This window comes from Phyllopteryx taeniolatus, chromosome 23, assembly GCF_024500385.1.
Source record: "Phyllopteryx taeniolatus isolate TA_2022b chromosome 23, UOR_Ptae_1.2, whole genome shotgun sequence".
NCBI classification, from domain to species: Eukaryota; Metazoa; Chordata; class Actinopteri; order Syngnathiformes; family Syngnathidae; genus Phyllopteryx; species Phyllopteryx taeniolatus.
In genome coordinates, this window is record NC_084524.1 from 5,652,771 (window position 1) to 5,677,489 (window position 24,719).

Sequence of the window (24,719 nt, forward strand, 5' to 3'; positions counted from 1 at the left end):
TGGAGGAGTGCCTCCCATTGTTCATCTAATGCGTCTGTGATGACGAAAGGTGCCTTTTGTATTGCTTTTGTTTTTGGATCTGTGGGTGGTCAAAAAAAAAAAAAGAATTCACCTGAAGTCTCTGACAAAGGTGCCCTGCCTTATGTTATCATAATGACAAACCTCAGCCGCTGGCGTTGAGAACAACAAGTGCATTGTAAGAAATGTCATCGCGGGCGTGCTTTCCATATGCCACACACAACTCGTCAGAACCTTCAAATAACCATCACCCAAACTTAAAAACGCCATTTTAAAAATGTGTTTTTTTAATTGGGTCTCACTGCATTTGACACATACATCAAGTACATAAACATTGCATTGTCCTGAGTAGATAAATAAGAACCACGTTTTAAATAGACTATATTAAAATGAGAATTTAATAAACACAAAAAATACCTCTGAAAGTGCATATTTGGTCTAAAAACCCGTGTTAGAATTAAATAATAATCAAAGCTGTAAGTTTCAAGGAGCATTAGGAGAAGGGTCATTGCATTGATGCATTTCTGCCAGTAGGGGGGCGTCAATAAATCTCCGTCACTCATGTTGAAGAGGACATTTGATACGGTTGTGGCTTTGTGTTGCTGAGTTCAAGTTTGTTTTTGAAGGCCGAATGGAAATGGCCAAAATGTGCCTAAAATGGCCGCGGCGAACCACAATGTCTGACTTCCTGTGTGTAGCCACGCCTACCACATTGCTAATTGCTAAGTGATAATGGCGTTCGGGGCTGAATTTCCCCTCCCCCCCCAAAAGTCATTCAGTCATTGATGCAATTGTTGCATTGAAAAAGAAATTAAATAAAATCGCGAGCAGTCTTGAGGTGAATAAATAAGTCGTGGCGCTTATTGCTGACTCGACAGGATCCACGAAAGAACCACCAGACAGGATGCGCTGACCAGGCCGATCTTGTGGCTCGCTCCGCCCGAAACTGGGAAAACACAACAACATTTTAGCTCTCAACTTAATCCATTCATATTCCATTTAACTTCATTTTGAAAAAAAAAAAAACAATGTACCGATTCCTTCGATGGTGATGGAGCTTTGCTCGATGTCAAAGCCGCTGACGACCGAGGCGGCGTCAGTCAGGACGGCGGCGATCGCCGTGTTGTTTGGCGCCGTGTTGGTGAACTGGAGATCCATGTCGTTGATGACCGAGCCGGGTCTGCCCATGAAAAGATTAAAATATATGCAATCTTAAAAAAAATGGTGAACTTCTAAAATACTGACTAATAGTACCAATTTCATGAGAATTTCTCAAATCATTGCAATCAATGAGAACTACTTCTCATGAGAATTGCTAACAGTAGCTATGCAAACATGGAGCAAAATAGTAACTTGGAAGTGGAAGGCAAATTACCCGAATGAGCGGAACAATTTGAAGTCGGAATGGCATAAAGAGTAATTGAATCAATCCAGAAATATGCATGCATGCATGATTTCAATGAAAATGTTCATCCATTTCAATGGGATTTTTGTCATGACAAATGTGGAATTGTGGGAAAAGTAACTTTGGGGAATGTAAATGTCCTGAATATTTCAATGTTGAAGTGGTTTGGAATCGGTTGAGAAATGCGGAAATTTGGTGGTTGCGGAATAAAAATGAGAACTTTTCTTTGCTCTTTAGCATTTCCCCAAAAATCCAGCAAAAAGCGTGTCACCTGAATCCAATGATAATCAGGATCCTGAAGATGGTAGGAAATTCCCTTTGGAATAAAGGTTGAAGCTGCAAAGACAAATCAAATATATTTGAGTGCTTCAATGCTTTTTATCGCAATCCAGTGGTGTTATCAGAACAATCTGATTGGATGCTTTCCGATGGCAAATATTTGTATTATTATTATTATTATTAGTAGTAGTAGTAGTTTCTTACCTGACTTTTTATCATGGTAGCTCGAAACTTGAACTGGGGAGAGGACTGATTCAGCAGGTCGTTCGTAAACGTGCTTTGAAGCGATCGGAAAGAAACTCGTCTGGTTATTACAGTCACGGCAGCTGCCATCGTCCTAGTTGCGACTTGTGTTGCTCCCGGCACGGTTGTTGCGACAATTCCTGTCGCTGCATTTGTTGCAGCATTCGCTGTCGCTGCATTTGTTGCGGCATTTCCTGTTGCTGCATTTGTCGAGGCATTTCCTGTTGCGGCCTTTCCTGTCGCTGCATTCGTTGCAGCATTTGCTGTCGCCGCATTTGTCGGGGCATTTCCTGTTGCGGCATTTCCTGTCGCTGCATTCGTTGCAGCATTTGCTGTCGCCGCATTTGTCGGGGCATTTCCTGTTGCGGGATTTCCTGTCGCTGCATTCGTTGCAGCATTTGCTGTCGCCGCATTTGTCGGGGCATTTCCTGTTGCGGCATTTGTCGGGGCATTTCCTGTTGGGGCATTTGTCGCAGCATTTGCTGTTGCTGCATTTGTCGGGGCATTTCCTGTTGCGGCATTTCCTGTCATTGCATTTGTCCTGGCATTTCCTGTTGCAGCATTTGTCACAGCATTTGCTGTTGCTGCATTTGCTGTTGCTGCATTTGTCGGGGCATTTCCTGTTGCGGCATTTCCTGTCGCTGCATTCGTTGCAGCATTTGCTGTCGCCGCATTTGTGGCAGCATTTGCCGTCGCCGCATTTGTTGCGGCATTTCCTGTCATTGCATTTGTCCCGGCATTTCCTGTTGCAGCATTTGTCGCAGCATTTGCTGTTGCTGCATTTGTCGGGGCATTTTCTGTTGTGGCATTTCCTGTCGCTGCATTCGTTGCAGCATTTAATGTTGCCACATTTGTTGCGACATTTCCCGTCGCTGCATTTGTGAGAGCATTTGCCGTCGCCGCATTTGTTGCGGCATTTCCTGTTGCAGCATTTGTCGGAGCATTTCCTGTTGCGGCATTTCCTGTCATTGCATTTGTCCCGGCATTTCCTGTTGCTGCATTTGTCGGGGCATTTCCTGTTGCAGCATTTCCTGTCACTGCATTTGTCCCGGCATTTCCTGTTGCTGCATTTGTCGGGGCATTTCCTGTTGCGGCATTTCCTGTCATTGCATTTGTCCCGGCATTTCCTGTTGCAGCATTTGTCACAACATTTGCTGTTGCTGCATTTGCTGTTGCTGCATTTGTCCCGGCATTTCCTGTTGCGGCATTTCCTGTCGCTGCATTCGTTGCAGCATTTGCTGTCACCGCATTTGTTGCGGCATTTCCCGTCGCTGCATTTGTGGCAGCATTTGCCGTCGCCGCATTTGTTGCGGCATTTCCTGTCATTGCGTTTGTCCCGGCATTTCCTGTTGCTGCATTTGTCGGTGCATTTCCTGTTGCGGCATTTCCTGTCATTGCATTTGTCCCGGCATTTCCTGTTGCAGCATTTGTCGCAGCATTTGCTGTTGCGGCATTTGTCGCGCCATTTCCTGACACTGCATTTGTCACGCTGTTTTCTGTGACAGCATTTGTTCCATCATTTCCAGTTGCAGCATTTGTCACTGAATTTGTCGCTGCATTTCCTGTCACACCATTTGTCGCAAAATTTGTCGCTGCATTTCCTGTCGCGGCATTTGTCACAAAATTTGTGGCTGCATTTCCTGTCAAGGCATTTGTCACAGAATTTGCCACCGCACTTACTGTCGCGGCATTTGACGCAAAATTTGTGGCTGCATTTCCTGTCGCGCCATTTGTCACAGAATTTGTTGCTGCATTTCCTGTCGCGGAATTTGTCACAGAATTTGTTGCTGCATTTCCTGTCGCACCATTTGTCACAGAATTTGTTGCTGCATTTCCTGTCGCGCCATTTGTCACCGAATTTGTTGCTGCATTTCCTGTCGCGCCATTTGTCACAGAATTTGTTGCTGCATTTCCCGTCACAGCATTTGTCACAGAATTTGTCACCGCATTTCCTGTCGCGGCATTTGTCACAAAATTTGTCGCGGCATTTGTCACAAAATTTGTCGCCGCATTTCCTGTCAAGGCATTTGTCACAAAATTTGTGGCTGCATTTCCTGTCAAGGCATTTGTCACAAAATTTGTGGCTGCATTTCCTGTCAAAGCATTTGTCACAGGATTTGTCGCAGCACTTGTGGCTGCATTTCCTGTGGCGGTATTTACTGTTCCTGCAGTTGACGCTTGTGCTGGAGATCCCGTCATTTCTGCAGTTGGTGTTGTTGTTATCGTCTGTGTCACTGTTGCTCTTTCTGCAGTTGACGTAAATGCAGTTGCTGTTGTTTGGATTGATTGCGTTGTTGTTCCAGAAGGAACAACTGCTGTTGTGGGCGGTGATGCTCCACTTGTTGGCACAGACGAAACAGATGTTTCGATAGCTGTCCCAAATGTTGTTTCTGATTCTGTGGTTATGGATGCTGCAGTTGTTTCAGCAGTTGCTTCCCCAGTTACCGCCCCAGCAGGCATTAATGTTTCACTAGTTGCTGCAGATGTCAACGCTACTGTAGTTGTGGGAGCTGATATTTCCACAGCTGGCTGAGCTGTGTTTTTTGATTCTGCAGTTGTGGCTCCAGCTGTTGTTTCCCCAGGGATTGTGACTGCACTTTTTGCTGTTGTACTTGTTGCTGCAGATATTGACAGCACTGCTGTTGTTGTTGGAGCAGATGTTACAACAGTTGTCTGAACTGCTGTTTCTGATTCTGCATTTGTGTCTCCAACTGTCGTTTCAGCAGTTGTTGCCCCAGTTGACGCCCCAGCAGGGGTTGCTGTGTCACTAGGTGCTGTAGATGATGTCAGTACTGATGTTGTTGTGCCTGCTGATGTTCCTGCCATTGTTTCAGCAAGTGTTGTCGAGTTTGCTGCACTGGTTACACTTGTTGTTTCAGCAGGGGTTGTCACTGCAGTTGTTGCCTGAGCAAATGTGGCTGTTGCACTTGACACTACAAATGTCATGGGAGCTGTTGTTTCTACAGTTTTCTGAGCTGTTGTTTCTGATCCTGCAGTTGTGGCTACAGTTGTTGTCTCAGCAGGGGTTGTCTCTGCAGTTGTTACCTCAGCAGTTGTCGCCGTCGCACGTGTTGTGGCAGATGTTGCCAGCACTGCTGTTGTTGTTGGAGCAGATGTTACAACAGTTGTCTCAACTGCTGTTTCTGATTCTGCAGTTGTGTCTACAGCTGTCGTTTCAGCAGTTGTTGCCCCAGTTGACACCACAGTAGTTGTTTCTGTTTCACTAGTTGCTGCAGATGACGCCAATATTGATGTTGTTGTGCCAGCTGATATTCCTGCAGTTGTTCCAGCAAGAGTTGTAGAGTCTTCTGCTGTGGCTACAGCTGTTGCTTCAGCAGGGGTTGTCACTGCAGTTGTTGCTGTTGATGCTACAAATGTTGTTGGAGCTGACGTTTCTACAGTTATGTGGACTGTTTCTGATTCTGGGGTTGTGGCTCCAAATGTGGTTTCAGCAGGGATTGTCACTGCAGTTGTTGCCTGAGCAGTGGTTGCCTTTGCACTTGTTGCTTCTACAACTGGTGATGTGGGAGCCAATGTTTCTACAGTTGTCTGAACTGTCGTTTCAGACTTGGCAGTTGTTTCTACAACTGTCGTTTCAGCAGTTGCACCAGTTGATGCCACAGCAGGTGTTGCTGTTTCACTCGTTGCTGCAGATGACTCCAATATTGATGTTGTTGTGCCAGCTGATATTCCTGCAGTTGTTTCAGCAAGATTTGTAGAGGCTTCTGCTGTGGCTGCAGCTGTTGCTTCAGCAGGGGTTGTCACTGCAGTTGTTGCCTGAGCAGTTGTTGCTGTTGATGCTACAAATGTTGTTGGAGCTGACGTTTCTACAGTTATGTGGACTGTTTCTGATTCTGGGGTTGTGGCTCCAAATGTGGTTTCAGCAGGGATTGTCACTGCAGTTGTTGCCTGAGCAGTGGTTGCCTTTGCACTTGTTGCTTCTACAACTGGTGATGTGGGAGCCAATGTTTCTACAGTTGTCTGAACTGTCGTTTCAGACTTGGCAGTTGTTTCTACAACTGTCATTGCACCAGTTGATGCCTCAGCAGGTGTTGCTGTTTCACTCGGTGCTGCAGATGACTCCAATATTGATGTAGTTGTGCCAGCTGATATTCCTGCAGTTGTTTCAGCTAGAGTTGTAGAGTCTTCTGCTGTGGCTACAGCTGTTGCTTCAGCAGGGGTTGTCACTGCAGTTGCTTCTTGAGCAGTTGTTGCTTTTGCAGTTGATGCTGCAGATGTCGTGGGAGCTGGCGTTTCTACAGTTTTCTGAGCTGTTGTTTCTGATTCTGCAGTTGTGGCTACAGTTGTTTTCTCAGCAGGGGTTATCTCTGCAGTTGTTACCTCAGCAGTGGTCGCCGACGCACGTGTCGTGGCAGATGTTGCCAGCACTGCTGTTGTTGTTGGAGCAGATGTTACAACAGTTGTCTCAACTGCTGTTTCTGATTCTGCAGTGGTGTCTACAACTGTCGTTTCAGCAGTTGTTGCCCCATTTGACACCACAGTTGGTGTTTCTGTTTCACTAGTTGCTGCAGATGACGGCAATATTGATGTTGTTGTGCCAGCTGATATTCCTGCAGTTGTTTCAGCAAGAGTTGTAGAGTCTTCTGCTGTGGCTACAGCTGTTGCTTCGGCAGGGACTGTCACTGCTGTTGTTGCCTGAGCAGTAGTTGCCTTTGCACTTGTTGCTTCTACAACTGGTGATGTGGGAGCCAATGTTTCTACAGTTGTCTGAACTGTCGTTTCAGACTTGGCAGTTGTTTCTACAACTGTCGTTTCAGCAGTTGCACCAGTTGATGCCACAACAGGTGTTGCTGTTTCACTCGTTGCTGCAGATGACTCCAATATTGATGTTGTTGTGCCAGCTGATATTCCTGCAGTTGTTTCAGCAAGATTTGTAGAGGCTTCTGCTGTGGCTGCAGCTGTTGCTTCAGCAGGGGTTGTCACTGCAGTTGCCTGAGCAAGTGTTGCTGTTGATGCTACAAATGCTGTTGGAGCTGACGTTTCTACAGTTATGTGAACTGTTTCTGATTCTGGGGTTGTGTCTACAAATGTGGTTTCAGCAGGGATTGTCACTGCAGTTGTTGCCTGAGCAGTGGTTGCCTTTGCACTTGTTGCTTCTACAACTGATGATGTGGGAGCCGATGTTCTCACTGCAGTTGCCTGAGCAAGTGTTGCTGTTGATGCTACAAATGCTGTTGGAGCTGACGTTTCTACAGTTATGTGGACTGTTTCTGATTCTGGGGTTGTGGCTCCAAATGTGGTTTCAGCAGGGATTGTCACTGCAGTTGTTGCCTGAGCAGTGGTTGCCTTTGCACTTGTTGCTTCTACAACTGGTGATGTGGGAGCCGATGTTTCTACAGTTGTCTGAACTGTCGTTTCAGACTTGGCAGTTGTTTCTACAACTGTCGTTTCAGCAGTTGCACCAGTTGATGCCACAGCAGGTGTTGCTGTTTCACTCGTTGCTTCAGATGACTCCAATATTGATGTTGTTGTGCCAGCTGATATTCCTGCAGTTGTTTCAGCAAGATTTGTAGAGGCTTCTGCTGTGGCTGCAGCTGTTGCTTCAGCAGGGGTTGTCACTGCAGTTGTTGCCTGAGCAGTTGTTGCTGTTGATGCTACAAATGTTGTTGGAGCTGACGTTTCTACAGTTATGTGGACTGTTTCTGATTCTGGGGTTGTGGCTCCAAATGTGGTTTCAGCAGGGATTGTCACTGCAGTTGTTGCCTGAGCAGTGGTTGCCTTTGCACTTGTTGCTTCTACAACTGGTGATGTGGGAGCCAATGTTTCTACAGTTGTCTGAACTGTCGTTTCAGACTTGGCAGTTGTTTCTACAACTGTCGTTTCAGCAGTTGCACCAGTTGATGCCACAGCAGGTGTTGCTGTTTCACTCGTTGCTTCAGATGACTCCAATATTGATGTTGTTGTGCCAGCTGATATTCCTGCAGTTGTTTCAGCAAGATTTGTAGAGGCTTCTGCTGTGGCTGCAGCTGTTGCTTCAGCAGGGGTTGTCACTGCAGTTGCCTGAGCAGTTGTTGCTGTTGATGCTACAAATGCTGTTGGAGCTGACGTTTCTACAGTTATGTGAACTGTTTCTGATTCTGGGGTTGTGTCTACAAATGTGGTTTCAGCAGGGATTGTCACTGCAGTTGTTGCCTGAGCAGTGGTTGCCTTTGCACTTGTTGCTTCTACAACTGATGATGTGGGAGCCGATGTTGCTACAGTTGTCTGGACTGTCGTTTCAGACTTGGCAGTTGTTTCTACAACTGTCATTGCACCAGTTGATGCCTCAGCAGGTGTTGCTGTTTCACTCGGTGCTGCAGATGACTCCAATATTGATGTAGTTGTGCCAGCTGATATTCCTGCAGTTGTTTCAGCTAGAGTTGTAGAGTCTTCTGCTGTGGCTACAGCTGTTGCTTCAGCAGGGGTTGTCACTGCAGTTGCTTCTTGAGCAGTTGTTGCTTTTGCACTTGATGCTGCAGATGTCGTGGGAGCTGGCGTTTCTACAGTTTTCTGAGCTGTTGTTTCTGATTCTGCAGTTGTGGCTACAGTTGTTTTCTCAGCAGGGGTTATCTCTGCAGTTGTTACCTCAGCAGTGGTCGCCGACGCACGTGTCGTGGCAGATGTTGCCAGCACTGCTGTTGTTGTTGGAGCAGATGTTACAACAGTTGTCTCAACTGCTGTTTCTGATTCTGCAGTGGTGTCTACAACTGTCGTTTCAGCAGTTGTTGCCCCATTTGACACCACAGTTGGTGTTTCTGTTTCACTAGTTGCTGCAGATGACGGCAATATTGATGTTGTTGTGCCAGCTGATATTCCTGCAGTTGTTTCAGCAAGAGTTGTAGAGTCTTCTGCTGTGGCTACAGCTGTTGCTTCGGCAGGGACTGTCACTGCTGTTGTTGCCTGAGCAGTAGTTGCCTTTGCACTTGTTGCTTCTACAACTGGTGATGTGGGAGCCAATGTTTCTACAGTTGTCTGAACTGTCGTTTCAGACTTGGCAGTTGTTTCTACAACTGTCGTTTCAGCAGTTGCACCAGTTGATGCCACAACAGGTGTTGCTGTTTCACTCGTTGCTGCAGATGACTCCAATATTGATGTTGTTGTGCCAGCTGATATTCCTGCAGTTGTTTCAGCAAGATTTGTAGAGGCTTCTGCTGTGGCTGCAGCTGTTGCTTCAGCAGGGGTTGTCACTGCAGTTGCCTGAGCAAGTGTTGCTGTTGATGCTACAAATGCTGTTGGAGCTGACGTTTCTACAGTTATGTGAACTGTTTCTGATTCTGGGGTTGTGTCTACAAATGTGGTTTCAGCAGGGATTGTCACTGCAGTTGTTGCCTGAGCAGTGGTTGCCTTTGCACTTGTTGCTTCTACAACTGATGATGTGGGAGCCGATGTTGCTACAGTTGTCTGAACTGTTGTTTCAGACTTGGCAGTTGTTTCTACAACTGTCATTGCACCAGTTGATGCCTCAGCAGGTGTTGCTGTTTCACTCGTTGCTGCAGATGATTCCAATATTGATGTTGTTGTGCCAGCTGATATTCCTGCAGTTGTTTCAGCTAGAGTTGTAGAGTCTTCTGCTGTGGCTACAGCTGTTGCTTCAGCAGGGGTTGTCACTGCAGTTGCTTCTTGAGCAGTTGTTGCTTTTGCACTTGATGCTGCAGATGTCGTGGGAGCTGGCGTTTCTACAGTTTTCTGAGCTGTTGTTTCTGATTCTGCAGTTGTGGCTACAGTTGTTTTCTCAGCAGGGGTTATCTCTGCAGTTGTTACCTCAGCAGTGGTCGCCGACGCACGTGTCGTGGCAGATGTTGCCAGCACTGCTGTTGTTGTTGGAGCAGATGTTACAACAGTTGTCTCAACTGCTGTTTCTGATTCTGCAGTGGTGTCTACAACTGTCGTTTCAGCAGTTGTTGCCCCATTTGACACCACAGTTGGTGTTTCTGTTTCACTAGTTGCTGCAGATGACGGCAATATTGATGTTGTTGTGCCAGCTGATATTCCTGCAGTTGTTTCAGCAAGAGTTGTAGAGTCTTCTGCTGTGGCTACAGCTGTTGCTTCAGCAGGGACTGTCACTGCTGTTGTTGCCTGAGCAGTAGTTGCCTTTGCACTTGTTGCTTCTACAACTGGTGATGTGGGAGCCAATGTTTCTACAGTTGTCTGAACTGTCGTTTCAGACTTGGCAGTTGTTTCTACAACTGTCGTTTCAGCAGTTGCACCAGTTGATGCCACAACAGGTGTTGCTGTTTCACTCGTTGCTGCAGATGACTCCAATATTGATGTTGTTGTGCCAGCTGATATTCCTGCAGTTGTTTCAGCAAGATTTGTAGAGGCTTCTGCTGTGGCTGCAGCTGTTGCTTCAGCAGGGGTTGTCACTGCAGTTGCCTGAGCAAGTGTTGCTGTTGATGCTACAAATGCTGTTGGAGCTGACGTTTCTACAGTTATGTGAACTGTTTCTGATTCTGGGGTTGTGTCTACAAATGTGGTTTCAGCAGGGATTGTCACTGCAGTTGTTGCCTGAGCAGTGGTTGCCTTTGCACTTGTTGCTTCTACAACTGATGATGTGGGAGCCGATGTTCTCACTGCAGTTGCCTGAGCAAGTGTTGCTGTTGATGCTACAAATGCTGTTGGAGCTGACGTTTCTACAGTTATGTGAACTGTTTCTGATTCTGGGGTTGTGTCTACAAATGTGGTTTCAGCAGGGATTGTCACTGCAGTTGTTGCCTGAGCAGTGGTTGCCTTTGCACTTGTTGCTTCTACAACTGATGATGTGGGAGCCGATGTTGCTACAGTTGTCTGGACTGTCGTTTCAGACTTGGCAGTTGTTTCTACAACTGTCATTGCACCAGTTGATGCCTCAGCAGGTGTTGCTGTTTCACTCGGTGCTGCAGATGACTCCAATATTGATGTAGTTGTGCCAGCTGATATTCCTGCAGTTGTTTCAGCTAGAGTTGTAGAGTCTTCTGCTGTGGCTACAGCTGTTGCTTCAGCAGGGGTTGTCACTGCAGTTGCTTCTTGAGCAGTTGTTGCTTTTGCACTTGATGCTGCAGATGTCGTGGGAGCTGGCGTTTCTACAGTTTTCTGAGCTGTTGTTTCTGATTCTGCAGTTGTGGCTACAGTTGTTTTCTCAGCAGGGGTTATCTCTGCAGTTGTTACCTCAGCAGTGGTCGCCGACGCACGTGTCGTGGCAGATGTTGCCAGCACTGCTGTTGTTGTTGGAGCAGATGTTACAACAGTTGTCTCAACTGCTGTTTCTGATTCTGCAGTGGTGTCTACAACTGTCGTTTCAGCAGTTGTTGCCCCATTTGACACCACAGTTGGTGTTTCTGTTTCACTAGTTGCTGCAGATGACGGCAATATTGATGTTGTTGTGCCAGCTGATATTCCTGCAGTTGTTTCAGCAAGCGTTGTAGAGTCTTCTGCTGTGGCTATAGCTGTTGCTTCAGCAGGGGTTGTCACTGCAGTTGTTGCCTGAGCAGTTGTTGCTGTTGATGCTACAAATGTTGTTGGAGCTGACGTTTCTGCAGTTATGTGAACTGTTTCTGATTCTGGGGTTGTGGCTCCAAATGTAGTTTCAGCAGGGATTGTCACTGCAGTTGTTGCCTGAGCAGTGGTTGCCTTTTCACTTGTTGCTTCTACAACTGTTGATGTGTGAGCCGATGTTTCTACAGTTCTCTGAACTGTCGTTTCAGACTTGCCAGTTGTTTCTACAACTGTTGTTTCAGCAGTTGCCCCAGTTGACACCACAGTAGGTATTGCTGTTTCACTAGTTACTACAGATGACATCAATACTGATGCTGTTGTGCCAGCTGATGTTCCTGCCATTGTTTCAGCAAGCGTTGTCAAGTCTGCTGGTGTGGCTACAGCTGTTGTTTCAGCAGGGGTTGTCACTGCAGTTGTTGCCTGAGCAGTTGTTACTGTTGCACTTGAGGCTGCAGATGTTGTTGGAGCTGACATGTCTTCAGTTGTATGAGCTGTTGTTGATCCTCTTGTTGTGGCTATGGCAGTTGTTTTATCGGTTTCATCTGTTGTTGTCAGAACAGGGGTTGCCGTTGCAGCAGATTGTGTCGTCAACACGTCTATGGCTGTCCCATCAACAGCGATGGAGCTGGTTTCAATGTCAAAGCCACTGACTTTTAAAGCCGCTTCAGACAAGACATCCGCAATTTCGGTGTTACTTGGTGTAGATGTGGCCGTTAACTCAAGGTCCATGACATTTACGACTGAGCCGCTCCTGCAAAAGAAATCACCAAAAACATTTGAACACTGTAACTACTTTAATATTCAGTTCACCGGACAAATTAACAACAACAGCAAAGTACCTGAATTTGATGATGATAAGGATGATGAAGGAGGAAGGAAATGCTGCAGAGAATATAGGTGTAAGCTGGGGGAAAAAGACTTTGAGTTAGTTGATCTTCACTGCAATGTTGCATTTGTCGTACATTATTATTTTTTAACATACTTCTGTCTTGATCATTGCTGCTCTGTTTTGGTGAGCCGCAGAGGTTTGATCCATCAAATCATTTGTAAATGTGCTTTGTAGAGATCTGAAAGTAACTCGTTTAGTTGTTGTAGCAGATTCTCTTGTTGTGGCAATGGTTGTTGGTTCTGCATGTGTTGTCACTGCCGTTGTTGCAGATTCTGTTTGGACAACCGTTATTGATTTTGCAGGTGTCATCACTACAGTTGTTGCTGCAGTTCTTGTCAATTCTGCTGTTGTGGCAGTCGTTGTTTCCGCAGGTGTGATCACTGCCGTTGTTACCGGAGTTGTTCTAGATTCTGTTGTTGTGGCAATGGCTGTTGTTTCTACCAATGTTGTCACCGCATTTATTGTAGATTCTGTTATTGTGGCAACGGTTGTTGTTTCTACTGGTGTCGTCACTGGAGTTTTTGCCGAATCTGTTGTAGCTACAGTAGCTGTTTCTGCAGGTATTGTCACTAACGTTGTTGCCGCATTTGTTGTAGAATCTGTTGATGTGTTAACTGTTGTTGTTTCTGCAGGTGTCGTGACTGTCTTTGGTTCAGATTCTGTTGTTATGGAAAGGGCTGTTGTTTCCACCAGTGTTGTCACGGCAGTTGTTTCAGTTGTGACTGCTGTTTTTGTAGATTCTGTTGTTGTTACTAAGGTTGTTGTTTCTGCAGTTGTCGCAGATCCTGTTGTTGTGGCAACGGCTGTTGTTTCTACCAGTGTTGTCACAGCAGTTGTTGCAGACTCTGTTGTTGTGGGAACTATTGCTTCTACTGATGTTGTCACTGCAGTTATTGCAGATTCTGTAGTTGTGGCAACTGTTGTTGTTTCCGCAGGTATCGTGACTGAAGTTGTTGCAGATTCTGTTGTTGTGGCAACAGCTGTTGTTTCAGCAGGTGTCGTCACTGCCGTAGTTCCTGCAGTTGTTGTAGATTCTGATGTTGTGGCAACTGTTGTTTCTGCAGGTGTCGTGACTGCCGTTGGTTCAGATTCTGTTATTATGGCAACGGCTGTTGTTTCTACCAGTGTTGTCACAGAAGTTGTTGCAGACTCTGTTGTTGTGGCAATGGCAATAGCTGTTGTTTCAGCAGCTGTTGTCACTGCCGTTGTTCCTGCAGTTGTTGTAGATTCTGTTGTTGGGGCTACAGTAGTTTTTTCAGCAGATGTCATCACTGCAGTTGTTGCAGATTCTGTTGTTGTGGCAACTGTTGTTTTTACCGCAGATTCTGTAGTTGTGGCAATTGTTGTTTCTGCAGGTGTCGTGACTAGAGTTGTTGCAGATTCTGTCGTTGTTCCTAAGGTTATTGTTTCTGCAGTTGTCGCAGATCCTGTTGTGATAATGGTTGATGTTTCTTCTGGTTTCGTCACTGCAGTTGCAGTTTCTGTTGTCGTGAATACAGTAGTTATTTCTGCAGGTAATGTCACTGACGTTGCCGCATTTGTTGTTGAATCTGTTGTTGAAGCCACTGTTGTTGTTTCTGCAGATGTCGTTGCTGCAGTTGTTACAGATTCTGTTGTTATGGCAACGGCTGTTGTATCTACCAGTGTTGTCACGGCAATTGTTGCAGACTCTGTTGTTGTGGGAACTATTGCTTCTGCTGATGTTGTCACTGCAGTTATTGCAGATTCTGTAGTTGTGGCAACTGTTGTTGTTTCCGCAGGTATCGTGACTGAAGTTGTTGCAGATTCTGTTGTTGTGGCAACAGCTGTTGTTTCAGCAGGTGTCGTCACTGCCGTAGTTCCTGCAGATTCTGATGTTGTGGCAACTGTTGTTTCTGCAGGTGTCGTGACTGCCGTTGGTTCAGATTCTGTTGTTATGGCAACGGCTGTTGTTTCTACCAGTGTTGTCACAGCAGTTGTTGCAGACTCTGTTGTGGGAGTGGTTATTTCTGCAGGTATTGTAAAAGGAGTTTTTACAGATTCTGTTGTTGTGGCAATAGCTGTTGTTTCAGCAGGTGTCGGTACTGCCGTTGTTCCTGCTGTTGTTGTAGATTCTGTTGTTGGGGCTACAGTAGTTTTTTCTGCAGGTGTTGTCACAGCCGTTGTTACCACAGTTGTTGTAGAATCTGTTGTTGTAGCACCTATTGTTTCAGCAGATGTTGTCACTGCAGTTGTTACAGATTCTGTTGTTGTGGCAACTGTTGTTGTTTCCGCATGTGTCATGACTGCCGTTGTTGTTGATTCTGTTGTCATGGCAACATTTGTTGTTTCTACTGGTGCTGTCACTGCATTTGTAGATTCTGTTGTTGTTTCCCCTGTTGTTTTGTCCGCAAATTGTGTTTTTGTGGTAACGACTGTTGTTTCCACATGTGGCGTGACTGTCAATGTCGTAGATTCTGTTGTTGTGTCTACCGGTGTTGTCACTGCAGTTGTTGCAGATTCTAGTGTTGTGACAACTGTTGTTGTTTTGGCAGGTGTTGGTTCAGATTCTGTTGTTATGGCAACGGCTATTGTTTCTATAAGTTTTGTCGTGGTAGTTGTTGCAGACTCTGTTGTGGGAACTGTTGCTTCTCCTGATGTCGTCACTGCAGTTGTTTTAGATTCTGTGGTTGTGGCGACTGTTGTTTCCGCAGATATCGTGACTGGAGTTGTTGCAGATGCTGTTATTGTGGCAACAGCTGTTGTTTCAGCAGGTGTCGTCACTGCCGTTGTTCCTGCAGTTGTTGTAGATTCTGATGTTGTGGCAACTGTTGTTTTTTCAGCGGATTCTGTAGATTCTGTTGTTGTGATAATGGTTGTTGTTTCTGCAGGTGTGTTAAGTGCAGTGGTTGCAGATTCTGTCGTTGTTGCAATGGCTGTTGTTTCAACTGGTGTCGTCATTGCAGTTGTTGCAGATTCTGTTGTTGTGGCATGGCTTGTTGTTTCTGAACCTGTTGTTACTGCAGTTGTTTCAGATTCTGTTGTGGCGAAGGCTGTTGTTTCTTCCCGTGTCGTCAATGCAGTTGTAACAGATTCTGTTGTTGGGGCAATGGTTGTTGAATCTGAAGGTGTCGTCTCTACACTTGTTACTGTTGTTGTAGATTCTATTATTGTGGCAACAGCTATTGTTTCTTCCGATGTTGTCACTGCCGTTTTTGGAGATTCTGTTGTGGATACGGTTGTTGTTTCTTCTGCAGGTGTCGTCACTTCTGTTGTTACCGCCGTTGTTATAGATTCTGTTGTTGTGGCAATGGCTGTTGTCACTGCATTTGTTGCAGATTCTGTTATTGCTGTCAAAACTGTTGTTGTTTCTGCAGGTGTAGTCACTACTGTTGTGGCAATGGTTGTTGAATCGGAAGGTGTCGTAAGTGCAGTGATTGCAGATTCTGTTGTGGCAGTGGCTGTTGTTTCTACAGGTGTCGTCACCGCTGTTGAAGCAGAATCTGTTGTTGTGGATGTGGTTGTTGTTTCTTCTGCTGGTGTTATCACTTCTGTTGTTGGAGATTCTGCTGTTGTGGCAATGGCTGTTGTTTCTTCCGGTGTCATCCCTGCCGTCGTTGCAGATTCTGTTGTTATGGCAATGGTTGTTGAGTTGGAAGGTGTTGTCACTGTAGTTGTAGATTTTGTTGTTGTGATAATGGTTGTTGTTTCTGCAGGTGTGTTAAGTGCAGTGGTTGCAGATTCTGTCGTTGTTGCAATGGCTGTTGTTTCAACTGGTGTTGTCATTGCAGTTGTTGCAGATTCTGTTGTTGTGGCATGGTTTGTTGTTTCTGAAGGAGTTGTTACTGCAGTTGTTTTAGATTCTGTTGTTGTGGCAAAGGCTGTTGTTTCTTCTTGTGTCGTCAATGCAGTTGTTGCAGATTCTGTTGTTGTGGCATGGTTTGTTGTTTCTGAAGGTGTCATTACTGCAGTTGTTTCAGATTCTGTTGTGGCAAAGGCTGTTGTTTCTTCCCGTGTCGTCAATGCAGTTGTAACAGATTCTGTTGTTGGGGCAATGGTTGTTGAATCCAAAGGTGTCGTCACTGCACTTGTTACTGTTGTTGTAGATTCTATTATTGTGGCAACAGCTATTGTTTCTTCCGATGTTGTCACTGCCGTTGTTGGAGAATCTGTTGTGGATACGGTTGTTGTTTCTTCTGCTGGTGTCGTCACTTCTGTTGTTACCGCTGTTGTTATAGATTCTGTTGTTGTGGCAAGGGCCGTTGTCACTGCATTTGTTGCAGATTCTGTTATTGCTGTCAAAACTGTTGTTGTTTCTGCAGGTGTAGTCACTACTGTTGTGGCAATGGTTGTTGAATCGGAAGGTGTCGTAAGTGCAGTGGTTGCAGATTCTGTTGTGGCAGTGGCTGTTGTTTCTACAGGTGTTGTCACCGCCGTTGAAGCAGAATCTGTTGTTGTGGATGTGGTTGTTGTTTCTTCTGCTGGTGTTATCACTTCTGTTGTTACCGCAGTTGTTGGAGATTCTGCTGTTGTGGCAATGGCTGTTGTTTCTTCCGGTGTCATCCCTGCCGTCGTTGCAGATTCTTTTGTTATGGCAATGGCTGTTGAGTTGGAAGGTGTTGTCACTGTAGTTGTAGATTCTGTTGTTGTAAAAATGGTTGTTGTTTCTGCAGGTGTGGTAAGTGCAGTGGTTGCAGATTCTGTCGTTGCAATGGCTGTTGTTTCAACTGGTGTTGTCATTGCAGTTGTTGCAGATTCTGTTGTTGTGGCATGGTTTGTTGTTTCTGAAGGTGTTGTTACTCCAGTTGTTTCAGATTCTGTTGTGGCAAAGGCTGTTGTTTCTTCCCGTGTCGTCAATGCAGTTGTAACAGATTCTGTTGTTGGGGCAATGGTTGTTGAATCTGAAGGTGTCGTCACTGCACTTGTTACTGTTGTTGTAGATTCTATTATTGTGGCAACAGCTATTGTTTCTTCCGATGTTGTCACTGCCGTTGTTGGAGATTTTGTTGTGGATATGGTTGTTGTTTCTTCTGCAGGTGTCGTCACTTCTGTTGTTACCGCCGTTGTTATAGATTCTGTTGTTGTGGCAATGGCTGTTGTCACTGCATTTGTTGCAGATTCTGTTATTGCTGTCAAAACTGTTGTTGTTTCTGCAGGTGTAGTCACTACTGTTGTGGCAATGGTTGTTGAATCGGAAGGTGTCGTAAGTGCAGTGATTGCAGATTCTGTTGTGGCAGTGGCTGTTGTTTCTACAGGTGTCGTCATCGCCGTTGAAGCAGAATCTGTTGTTGTGGATGTGGTTGTTGTTTCTTCTGCTGGTGTTATCACTTCTGTTGTTACCGCAGTTGTTGGAGATTCTGCTGTTGTGCCAATGGCTGTTGTTTCTTCCGGTGTCATCCCTGCCGTCGTTGCAGATTCTGTTGTTGGGGCAATGGTTGTTGAATCTGAAGGTGTCGTCACTGCACTTGTTGCTGTTGTTGTAGATTCTATTATTGTGGCAACAGCTATTGTTTCTTCCGATGTTGTCACTGCCGTTGTTGGAGATTTTGTTGTGGATATGGTTGTTGTTTCTTCTGCAGGTGTCGTCACTTCTGTTGTTACCGCCGTTGTTATAGATTCTGTTGTTGTGGCAATGGCTCTTGTCACTGCATTTGTTGCAGATTCTGTTATTGCTGTCAAAACTGTTGTTGTTTCTGCAGGTGTAGTCACTACTGTTGTGGCAATGGTTGTTGAATCGGAAGGTGTCGTAAGTGCAGTGATTGCAGATTCTGTTGTGGCAGTGGCTGTTGTTTCTACAGGTGTCGTCATCGCCGTTGAAGCAGAATCTGTTGTTGTGGATGTGGTTGTTGTTTCTTCTGCTGGTGTTATCACTTCTGTTGTTACCGCTGTTGTTGGAGATTCTGCTGTTGTGGCAATGGCTGTTGTTTCTTCCGGTGTCATCCCTGCCGTTGTTGCAGATTCTGTTGTTATGGCAATGGCTGTTTTTTCAACTGGTGTTGTCACTGCATTTGTTGCAGATTCTGTTGTTGTTTCTGCAAGTGTGGTCACTACCGTTGTTACATATTCCGTTGTGGCAATGGTTGTTGAATCGGAAGGTGTCGTAAGTGCAGTGGTTGCAGATTCTGTTGTGGAAGTGGCTGTTGTTTCTACAGGTGTCATCACCGCAGCGGTTGCAGATTCTGTTGTGGCAGTGGCTGTTGTTTCTACAGGTGTCGTCATCGCCGTTGAAGCAGAATCTGTTGTTGTGGATGTGGTTGTTGTTTCTTCTGCTGGTGTTATCACTTCTGTTGTTACCGCTGTTGTTGGAGATTCTGCTGTTGTGGCAATGGCTGTTGTTTCTTCCGGTGTCATCCCTGCCGTCGTTGCAGATTCTTTTGTTATGGCAATGGCTGTTGAGTTGGAAGGTGTTGTCACTGTAGTTGTAGATTCTGTTGTTGTAATAATGGTTGTTGTTTCTGCAGGTGTGGTAAGTGCAGTGGTTGCAGATTCTGTCGTTGCAATGGCTGTTGTTTCAACTGGTGTTGTCATTGCAGTTGTTGCAGATTCTGTTGTTGTGGCATGGTTTGTTGTTTCTGAAGGTGTTGTTACTCCAGTTGTTTCAGATTCTGTTGTGGCAAAGGCTGTTGTTTCTTCCCGTGTCGTCAATGCAGTTGTAACAGATTCTGTTGTTGGGGCAATGGTTGTTGAATCTGAAGGTGTCGTCACTGCACTTGTTGCTGTTGTTGTAGATTCTATTATTGTGGCAACAGCTATTGTTTCTTCCGATGTTGTCACTGCCGTTGTTGGAGATTTTGTTGTGGATATGGTTGTTGTTTCTTCTGCAGGTGTCGTCACTTCTGTTGTTACCGCCGTTGTTATAGATTCTGTTGTTGTGGCAATGGCTGTTGTCACTGCATTTGTTGCAGATTCTGTTATTGCTGTCAAAACTGTTGTTGTTTCTGCAGGTGTAGGCACTACTGTTGTGGCAATGGTTGTTGAATCGGAAGGTGTCGTAAGTGCAGTGATTGCAGATTCTGTTGTGGCAGTGGCTGTTGTTTCTACAGGTGTCGTCATCGCCGTTGAAGCAGAATCTGTTGTTGTGGATGTGGTTGTTGTTTCTTCTGCTGGTGTTATCACTTCTGTTGTTACCGCAGTTGTTGGAGATTCTGCTGTTGTGCCAATGGCTGTTGTTTCTTCCGGTGTCATCCCTGCCGTCGTTGCAGATTCTGTTGTTGGGGCAATGGTTGTTGAATCTGAAGGTGTCGTCACTGCACTTGTTGCTGTTGTTGTAGATTCTATTATTGTGGCAACAGCTATTGTTTCTTCCGATGTTGTCACTGCCGTTGTTGGAGATTTTGTTGTGGATATGGTTGTTGTTTCTTCTGCAGGTGTCGTCACTTCTGTTGTTACCGCCGTTGTTATAGATTCTGTTGTTGTGGCAATGGCTGTTGTCACTGCATTTGTTGCAGATTCTGTTATTGCTGTCAAAACTGTTGTTGTTTCTGCAGGTGTAGGCACTACTGTTGTGGCAATGGTTGTTGAATCGGAAGGTGTCGTAAGTGCAGTGATTGCAGATTCTGTTGTGGCAGTGGCTGTTGTTTCTACAGGTGTCGTCATCGCCGTTGAAGCAGAATCTGTTGTTGTGGATGTGGTTGTTGTTTCTTCTGCTGGTGTTATCACTTCTGTTGTTACCGCAGTTGTTGGAGATTCTGCTGTTGTGCCAATGGCTGTTGTTTCTTCCGGTGTCATCCCTGCCGTCGTTGCAGATTCTGTTGTTGGGGCAATGGTTGTTGAATCTGAAGGTGTCGTCACTGCACTTGTTGCTGTTGTTGTAGATTCTATTATTGTGGCAACAGCTATTGTTTCTTCCGATGTTGTCACTGCCGTTGTTGGAGATTTTGTTGTGGATATGGTTGTTGTTTCTTCTGCAGGTGTCGTCACTTCTGTTGTTACCGCCGTTGTTATAGATTCTGTTGTTGTGGCAATGGCTCTTGTCACTGCATTTGTTGCAGATTCTGTTATTGCTGTCAAAACTGTTGTTGTTTCTGCAGGTGTAGTCACTACTGTTGTGGCAATGGTTGTTGAATCGGAAGGTGTCGTAAGTGCAGTGATTGCAGATTCTGTTGTGGCAGTGGCTGTTGTTTCTACAGGTGTCGTCATCGCCGTTGAAGCAGAATCTGTTGTTGTGGATGTGGTTGTTGTTTCTTCTGCTGGTGTTATCACTTCTGTTGTTACCGCTGTTGTTGGAGATTCTGCTGTTGTGGCAATGGCTGTTGTTTCTTCCGGTGTCATCCCTGCCGTTGTTGCAGATTCTGTTGTTATGGCAATGGCTGTTTTTTCAACTGGTGTTGTCACTGCATTTGTTGCAGATTCTGTTGTTGTTTCTGCAAGTGTGGTCACTACCGTTGTTACATATTCCGTTGTGGCAATGGTTGTTGAATCGGAAGGTGTCGTAAGTGCAGTGGTTGCAGATTCTGTTGTGGAAGTGGCTGTTGTTTCTACAGGTGTCATCACCGCAGCGGTTGCAGATTCTGTTGTGGCAGTGGCTGTTGTTTCTACAGGTGTCGTCATCGCCGTTGAAGCAGAATCTGTTGTTGTGGATGTGGTTGTTGTTTCTTCTGCTGGTGTTATCACTTCTGTTGTTACCGCTGTTGTTGGAGATTCTGCTGTTGTGGCAATGGCTGTTGTTTCTTCCGGTGTCATCCCTGCCGTTGTTGCAGATTCTGTTGTTATTGCAATGGTTGTTGAGTTGGAAGGTATTGTCACTGTAGTTGTAGATTCTGTTGTTGTGATAATGGTTGTTGTTTCTGCAGGTGTGGTAAGTGCAGTGGTTGCAGATTCTGTCGTTGTTGCAATGGCTGTTGTTTCAACTGGTGTTGTCATTGCAGTTGTTGCAGATTCTGTTGTTGTGGCATGGTTTGTTGTTTCTGAAGGAGTTGTTACTGCAGTTGTTTTAGATTCTGTTGTTGTGGCAAAGGCTGTTGTTTCTTCTCGTGTCGTCAATGCAGTTGTTGCAGATTCTGTTGTTGTGGCATGGTTTGTTGTTTCTGAAAGTGTTGTTCCTGCAGTTGTAGATTCTGATGTTGTGGTAACTGTTGTTTTTTCTGCGGATTCTGTAGTTGTGTCAGTGGCTGTTTCTACAGATATCGTCACTGTAGTTTTTGCAGATTCTGTTGTTGTGGCAACCGATGTCGTGACTGCCGTTGGTTGAGATTCTGTTGTTATGGCAATGGCCGTTGTTCCTTCAGTTGTTGTAGATTCTGATGTTGTGGCAACTGTTGTTTTTTCCGCAGATTCTGTAGTTGTGGCAACTGTTGTTTCCGCAGGTGTCGTGACTAGAGTTGTTACAGATTCTGTTGTTGTGGATGTGGTTGTTGTTTCTTCTGCTGGTGTTGTCACTTCTGTTGTTACCGCTAGAGTTGGAGATTCTGCTGTCGTGGCAATGGCTGCTGTTTCTTCCGGTGTCATCCCTGCCGTCATTGCAGATTCTGTTGTTATGGCAATGGTTGTTGAATCTGAAGGTGATGTCACTGTAGTTGTAGATTCTGTTGTTGTGATAAAGGTTGTTGTTTCTGCAGGTGTGGTAAGTGCAGTGGTTGCAGATTCTCTTGTTGTGGCAATGGTTGTTGGTTCTGCAGGTGTCGTCACTGTAGTTGTTGCAGATTCTGTTGTTGTGGCATGGTTTGTTGTTTCTGAAGGAGTTGTTACCGCTGTTGTTGGAGATTCTGCTGTTGTGGCAATGGCTGTTGTTTCTTCCGGTGTCATCCCTGCAGTTGTTGCAGATTCTGTTGTTGTGGCAATGGCTGTTTTTTCAACTGGTGTTGTCACTGCATTTGTTGCAGATTCTGTTGTTGTTTCTGCAAGTGTGGTCACTACCGTTGTTACATATTCCGTTGTGGCAATGGTTGTTGAATCGGAAGGTGTCGTAAGTGCAGTGGTTGCAGATTCTGTTGTGGAAGTGGCTGTTGTTTCTACAGGTGTCATCACCGCAGTTGGAGCCGATTCTGTTGTTGTGGATGTGGTTGTTGTTTCTTCTGCTGGTGTTATCACTTCTGTTGTTACCGCAGTTGTTGGAGATTCTGCTGTTGTGCCAATGGCTGTTGTTTCTTCCGGTGTCATCCCTGCCGTCGTTGCAGATTCTGTTGTTATGGCAATGGTTGTTGAATCTGAAGATGTCGTCACTGCAGTTGTTGGAGATTCTGTTGTGGATACGGTTGTTGTTTTTTCTGCTGGTGTCATCACTTCTGTTGTTACCGCCGTTGTTATAGATTCTGTTTTTGTGGGAATGGCTGTTGTTTCAACTGGTGTGGTCACTACCGTTGTTACAGATTCTGTTGTGGCAATGGTTGTTGAATCGGAAGGTCTCATAAGTGCAGTGGTTGCAGATTCTGTTGTTGTCGATGTGGTTGTTGTTTCCTCTGCTGGTGTTGTCACTTCTGTTGTTACCGCTGTTGTTGGAGATTCTGCTGTTGTGGCAATGGTTGTTGAATCGGAAGGTGTGGTAAGTGCAGTGGTTGCAGATTCTGTCGTTGTTGCAATGGCTGTTGTTTCAACTAGTGTCGTCATTGCAGTTGTTGCAGATTCTGTTGTTGTGGCATGGTTTGTTGTTTCTGAAGGTGTTGTTACTGCAGTTGTTTCAGATTCCGTTGTTGTGGCAAAGGCTGTTGTTTCTTCTCGTGTCGTCAATGCAGTTGTTGCAGATTCTGTTGTTGTGGCAACAGCTATTGTTTCTTCCAATGTCGTCACTGCCGTTATTGCAGATTCTGTTGTGGATACGGTTGTTGTTTCATCTGCTGGTGTCGTCACTTCTGATATTACCGCCGTTATAGATTCTGTTGTCGTGGCAATGGCTGTTGTTTCAACTGGTGTTATCGCTGTGGCTGTTGCAGATTCTGTTGTTGTTGTGGAAACTGTTATTGTTTCTGCTGGTGTCTTCACTGCTGTGGTTACCACAGTTGTTGCGGAAGCTGCTGTTGTTTCTGCTGGTGTGGTCCCTTTAGCTGGCACATGTTCTGATGTTCTGGCCTCTGTTGATGTTCCTTCAGGTGTTGTCACTGCTGTGGTTACTGCAGTTGTAGATGAAGTTGAACTGGCAATTGATGTTGTTTCCGCAGGTGATATCACTACTGTTGTCACGTGGTCGGGTGTTGGGGCAACTGTTCTTGTTTCCGCAGGTGTTGTCACTGCAGTTGTTGCCTCACTTGTTGTAGACTCTGTTGTTGTGGCAACGGTTGTTCTTTCTGCTGGTGTTGTCACTCCTGTTTTTGTAGTTTCTGTTGGGGATACCACGGTTGTTGTTTCTGCTGGTGTTGTCACTGTCTTTGTTTCAGGTTCTGTTGACGTCGCAGTTGTTATTGTTTCCGCAGGTGTTGTCACTGTTGTTGTCGATTCCGTTTTTGTGGCAACAGTTGTTGTTTCTGTAAGTGTTGTTAGTGCAATTGACCCTGCAGTTCTTGTTTGACCAGGCGTTGCCATTGTGCTCGACATTGGTTCCCATCCACTAGTTTTCCTCAAACCTTTGGTGTGGGTGTTGAGGTGTTGTGAAATGAAAGAAAAAAAATTACGTTTAAAGCACTTTTTATCTTGTGTCCGTAGTATGCAAAAGAGATGTCCCACTATATTTGAACAGCATATCTCAAGTTACCTGTTAGAATCAGGAACGTTGCCATCATCCATCGATTAAGCATCTTGTTTGTTTTCTTCTACACAATGGGAAAACAAATAATTAAACCAACATGCAGATAGGTGGCAGGTATGTGTGTGTCCATACAATCACGCCTTAGTTCTGTCCCACTGAGTGAACATTTTAATCAATAAACTAATCAAGTGCCTAATTAATTTAATGAAAAAAATGTAGAAATATGGTATGTCACAATTTCCTAACGCACTTTTTCGTGTCTATAATAATAATATAATAATTTAAAACAAAAACATGAATCGAATCCATTATTAAAAAATGAAACAATGTGATGACATTTGAGTTTGAAATATAATAAATAACTAAAACCTGCGCTTTCTGTGTTATCTTCTCCACTTTTGATAATATAGCTTAAATGGTCAAATACAAAGCCACAAAATTATTGATATGATGCAGCAATGTTTTCTCTTTTCTTTTGTCAAGGTTTAAAATAAGTAATAAATACAATTACATAGATACATTAAAACTTTTTAAAAACTAATACATGAAAATTATAAATCCCGCAGATTACATTTCCCTTCTACTTTTTTAAGAGTTATCATTGCTAAAATGATTAAATATACATTAAACAAAATGAATACAATGAAAACAAATCAATACAAATAATATTGTTGGTTAAATTAAAATACAAAAAGTTTTAAAATAAGTTATCAAAGCGCACAAAAAATACAGATACCTTAAATAATAATGAAATTGATCTTGCCGTCTCCTGTGTTTCCTATTTAAAATTTTCGTATTGCGTATTTCCAGTTTGAGACTTCACCTTGTTGAGTGCCGAC

General features: G+C 44.9%; 1 protein-coding gene across 2 annotated transcripts; it reads right to left on the reverse strand.

Annotated features, from left to right (window-relative positions):
• Nucleotides 1-200: 200 nt before the first annotated feature.
• On the reverse strand, nt 201-24,719 carry LOC133472840 (mucin-19-like). 2 transcript variants are annotated; one of them, XM_061764281.1, is made up of 8 exons: nt 24,617-24,719; nt 23,887-23,944; nt 12,399-23,758; nt 12,256-12,320; nt 1,907-12,167; nt 1,695-1,759; nt 1,053-1,198; nt 201-964 (listed from the first exon to the last, which is right to left on the reverse strand). In XM_061764281.1, exons 2-8 carry the CDS (start codon nt 23,927-23,929, stop codon nt 879-881), a joined length of 22,026 nt encoding a protein of 7,341 aa, XP_061620265.1. In that variant the 5' UTR covers nt 23,930-23,944; nt 24,617-24,719; the 3' UTR covers nt 201-878. The 2 variants fall into 2 exon arrangements, with proteins under 2 accessions (XP_061620265.1, XP_061620266.1); XM_061764282.1 differs by lacking the exon at nt 12,399-23,758 and having other exon boundaries at nt 264-964; nt 24,617-24,711.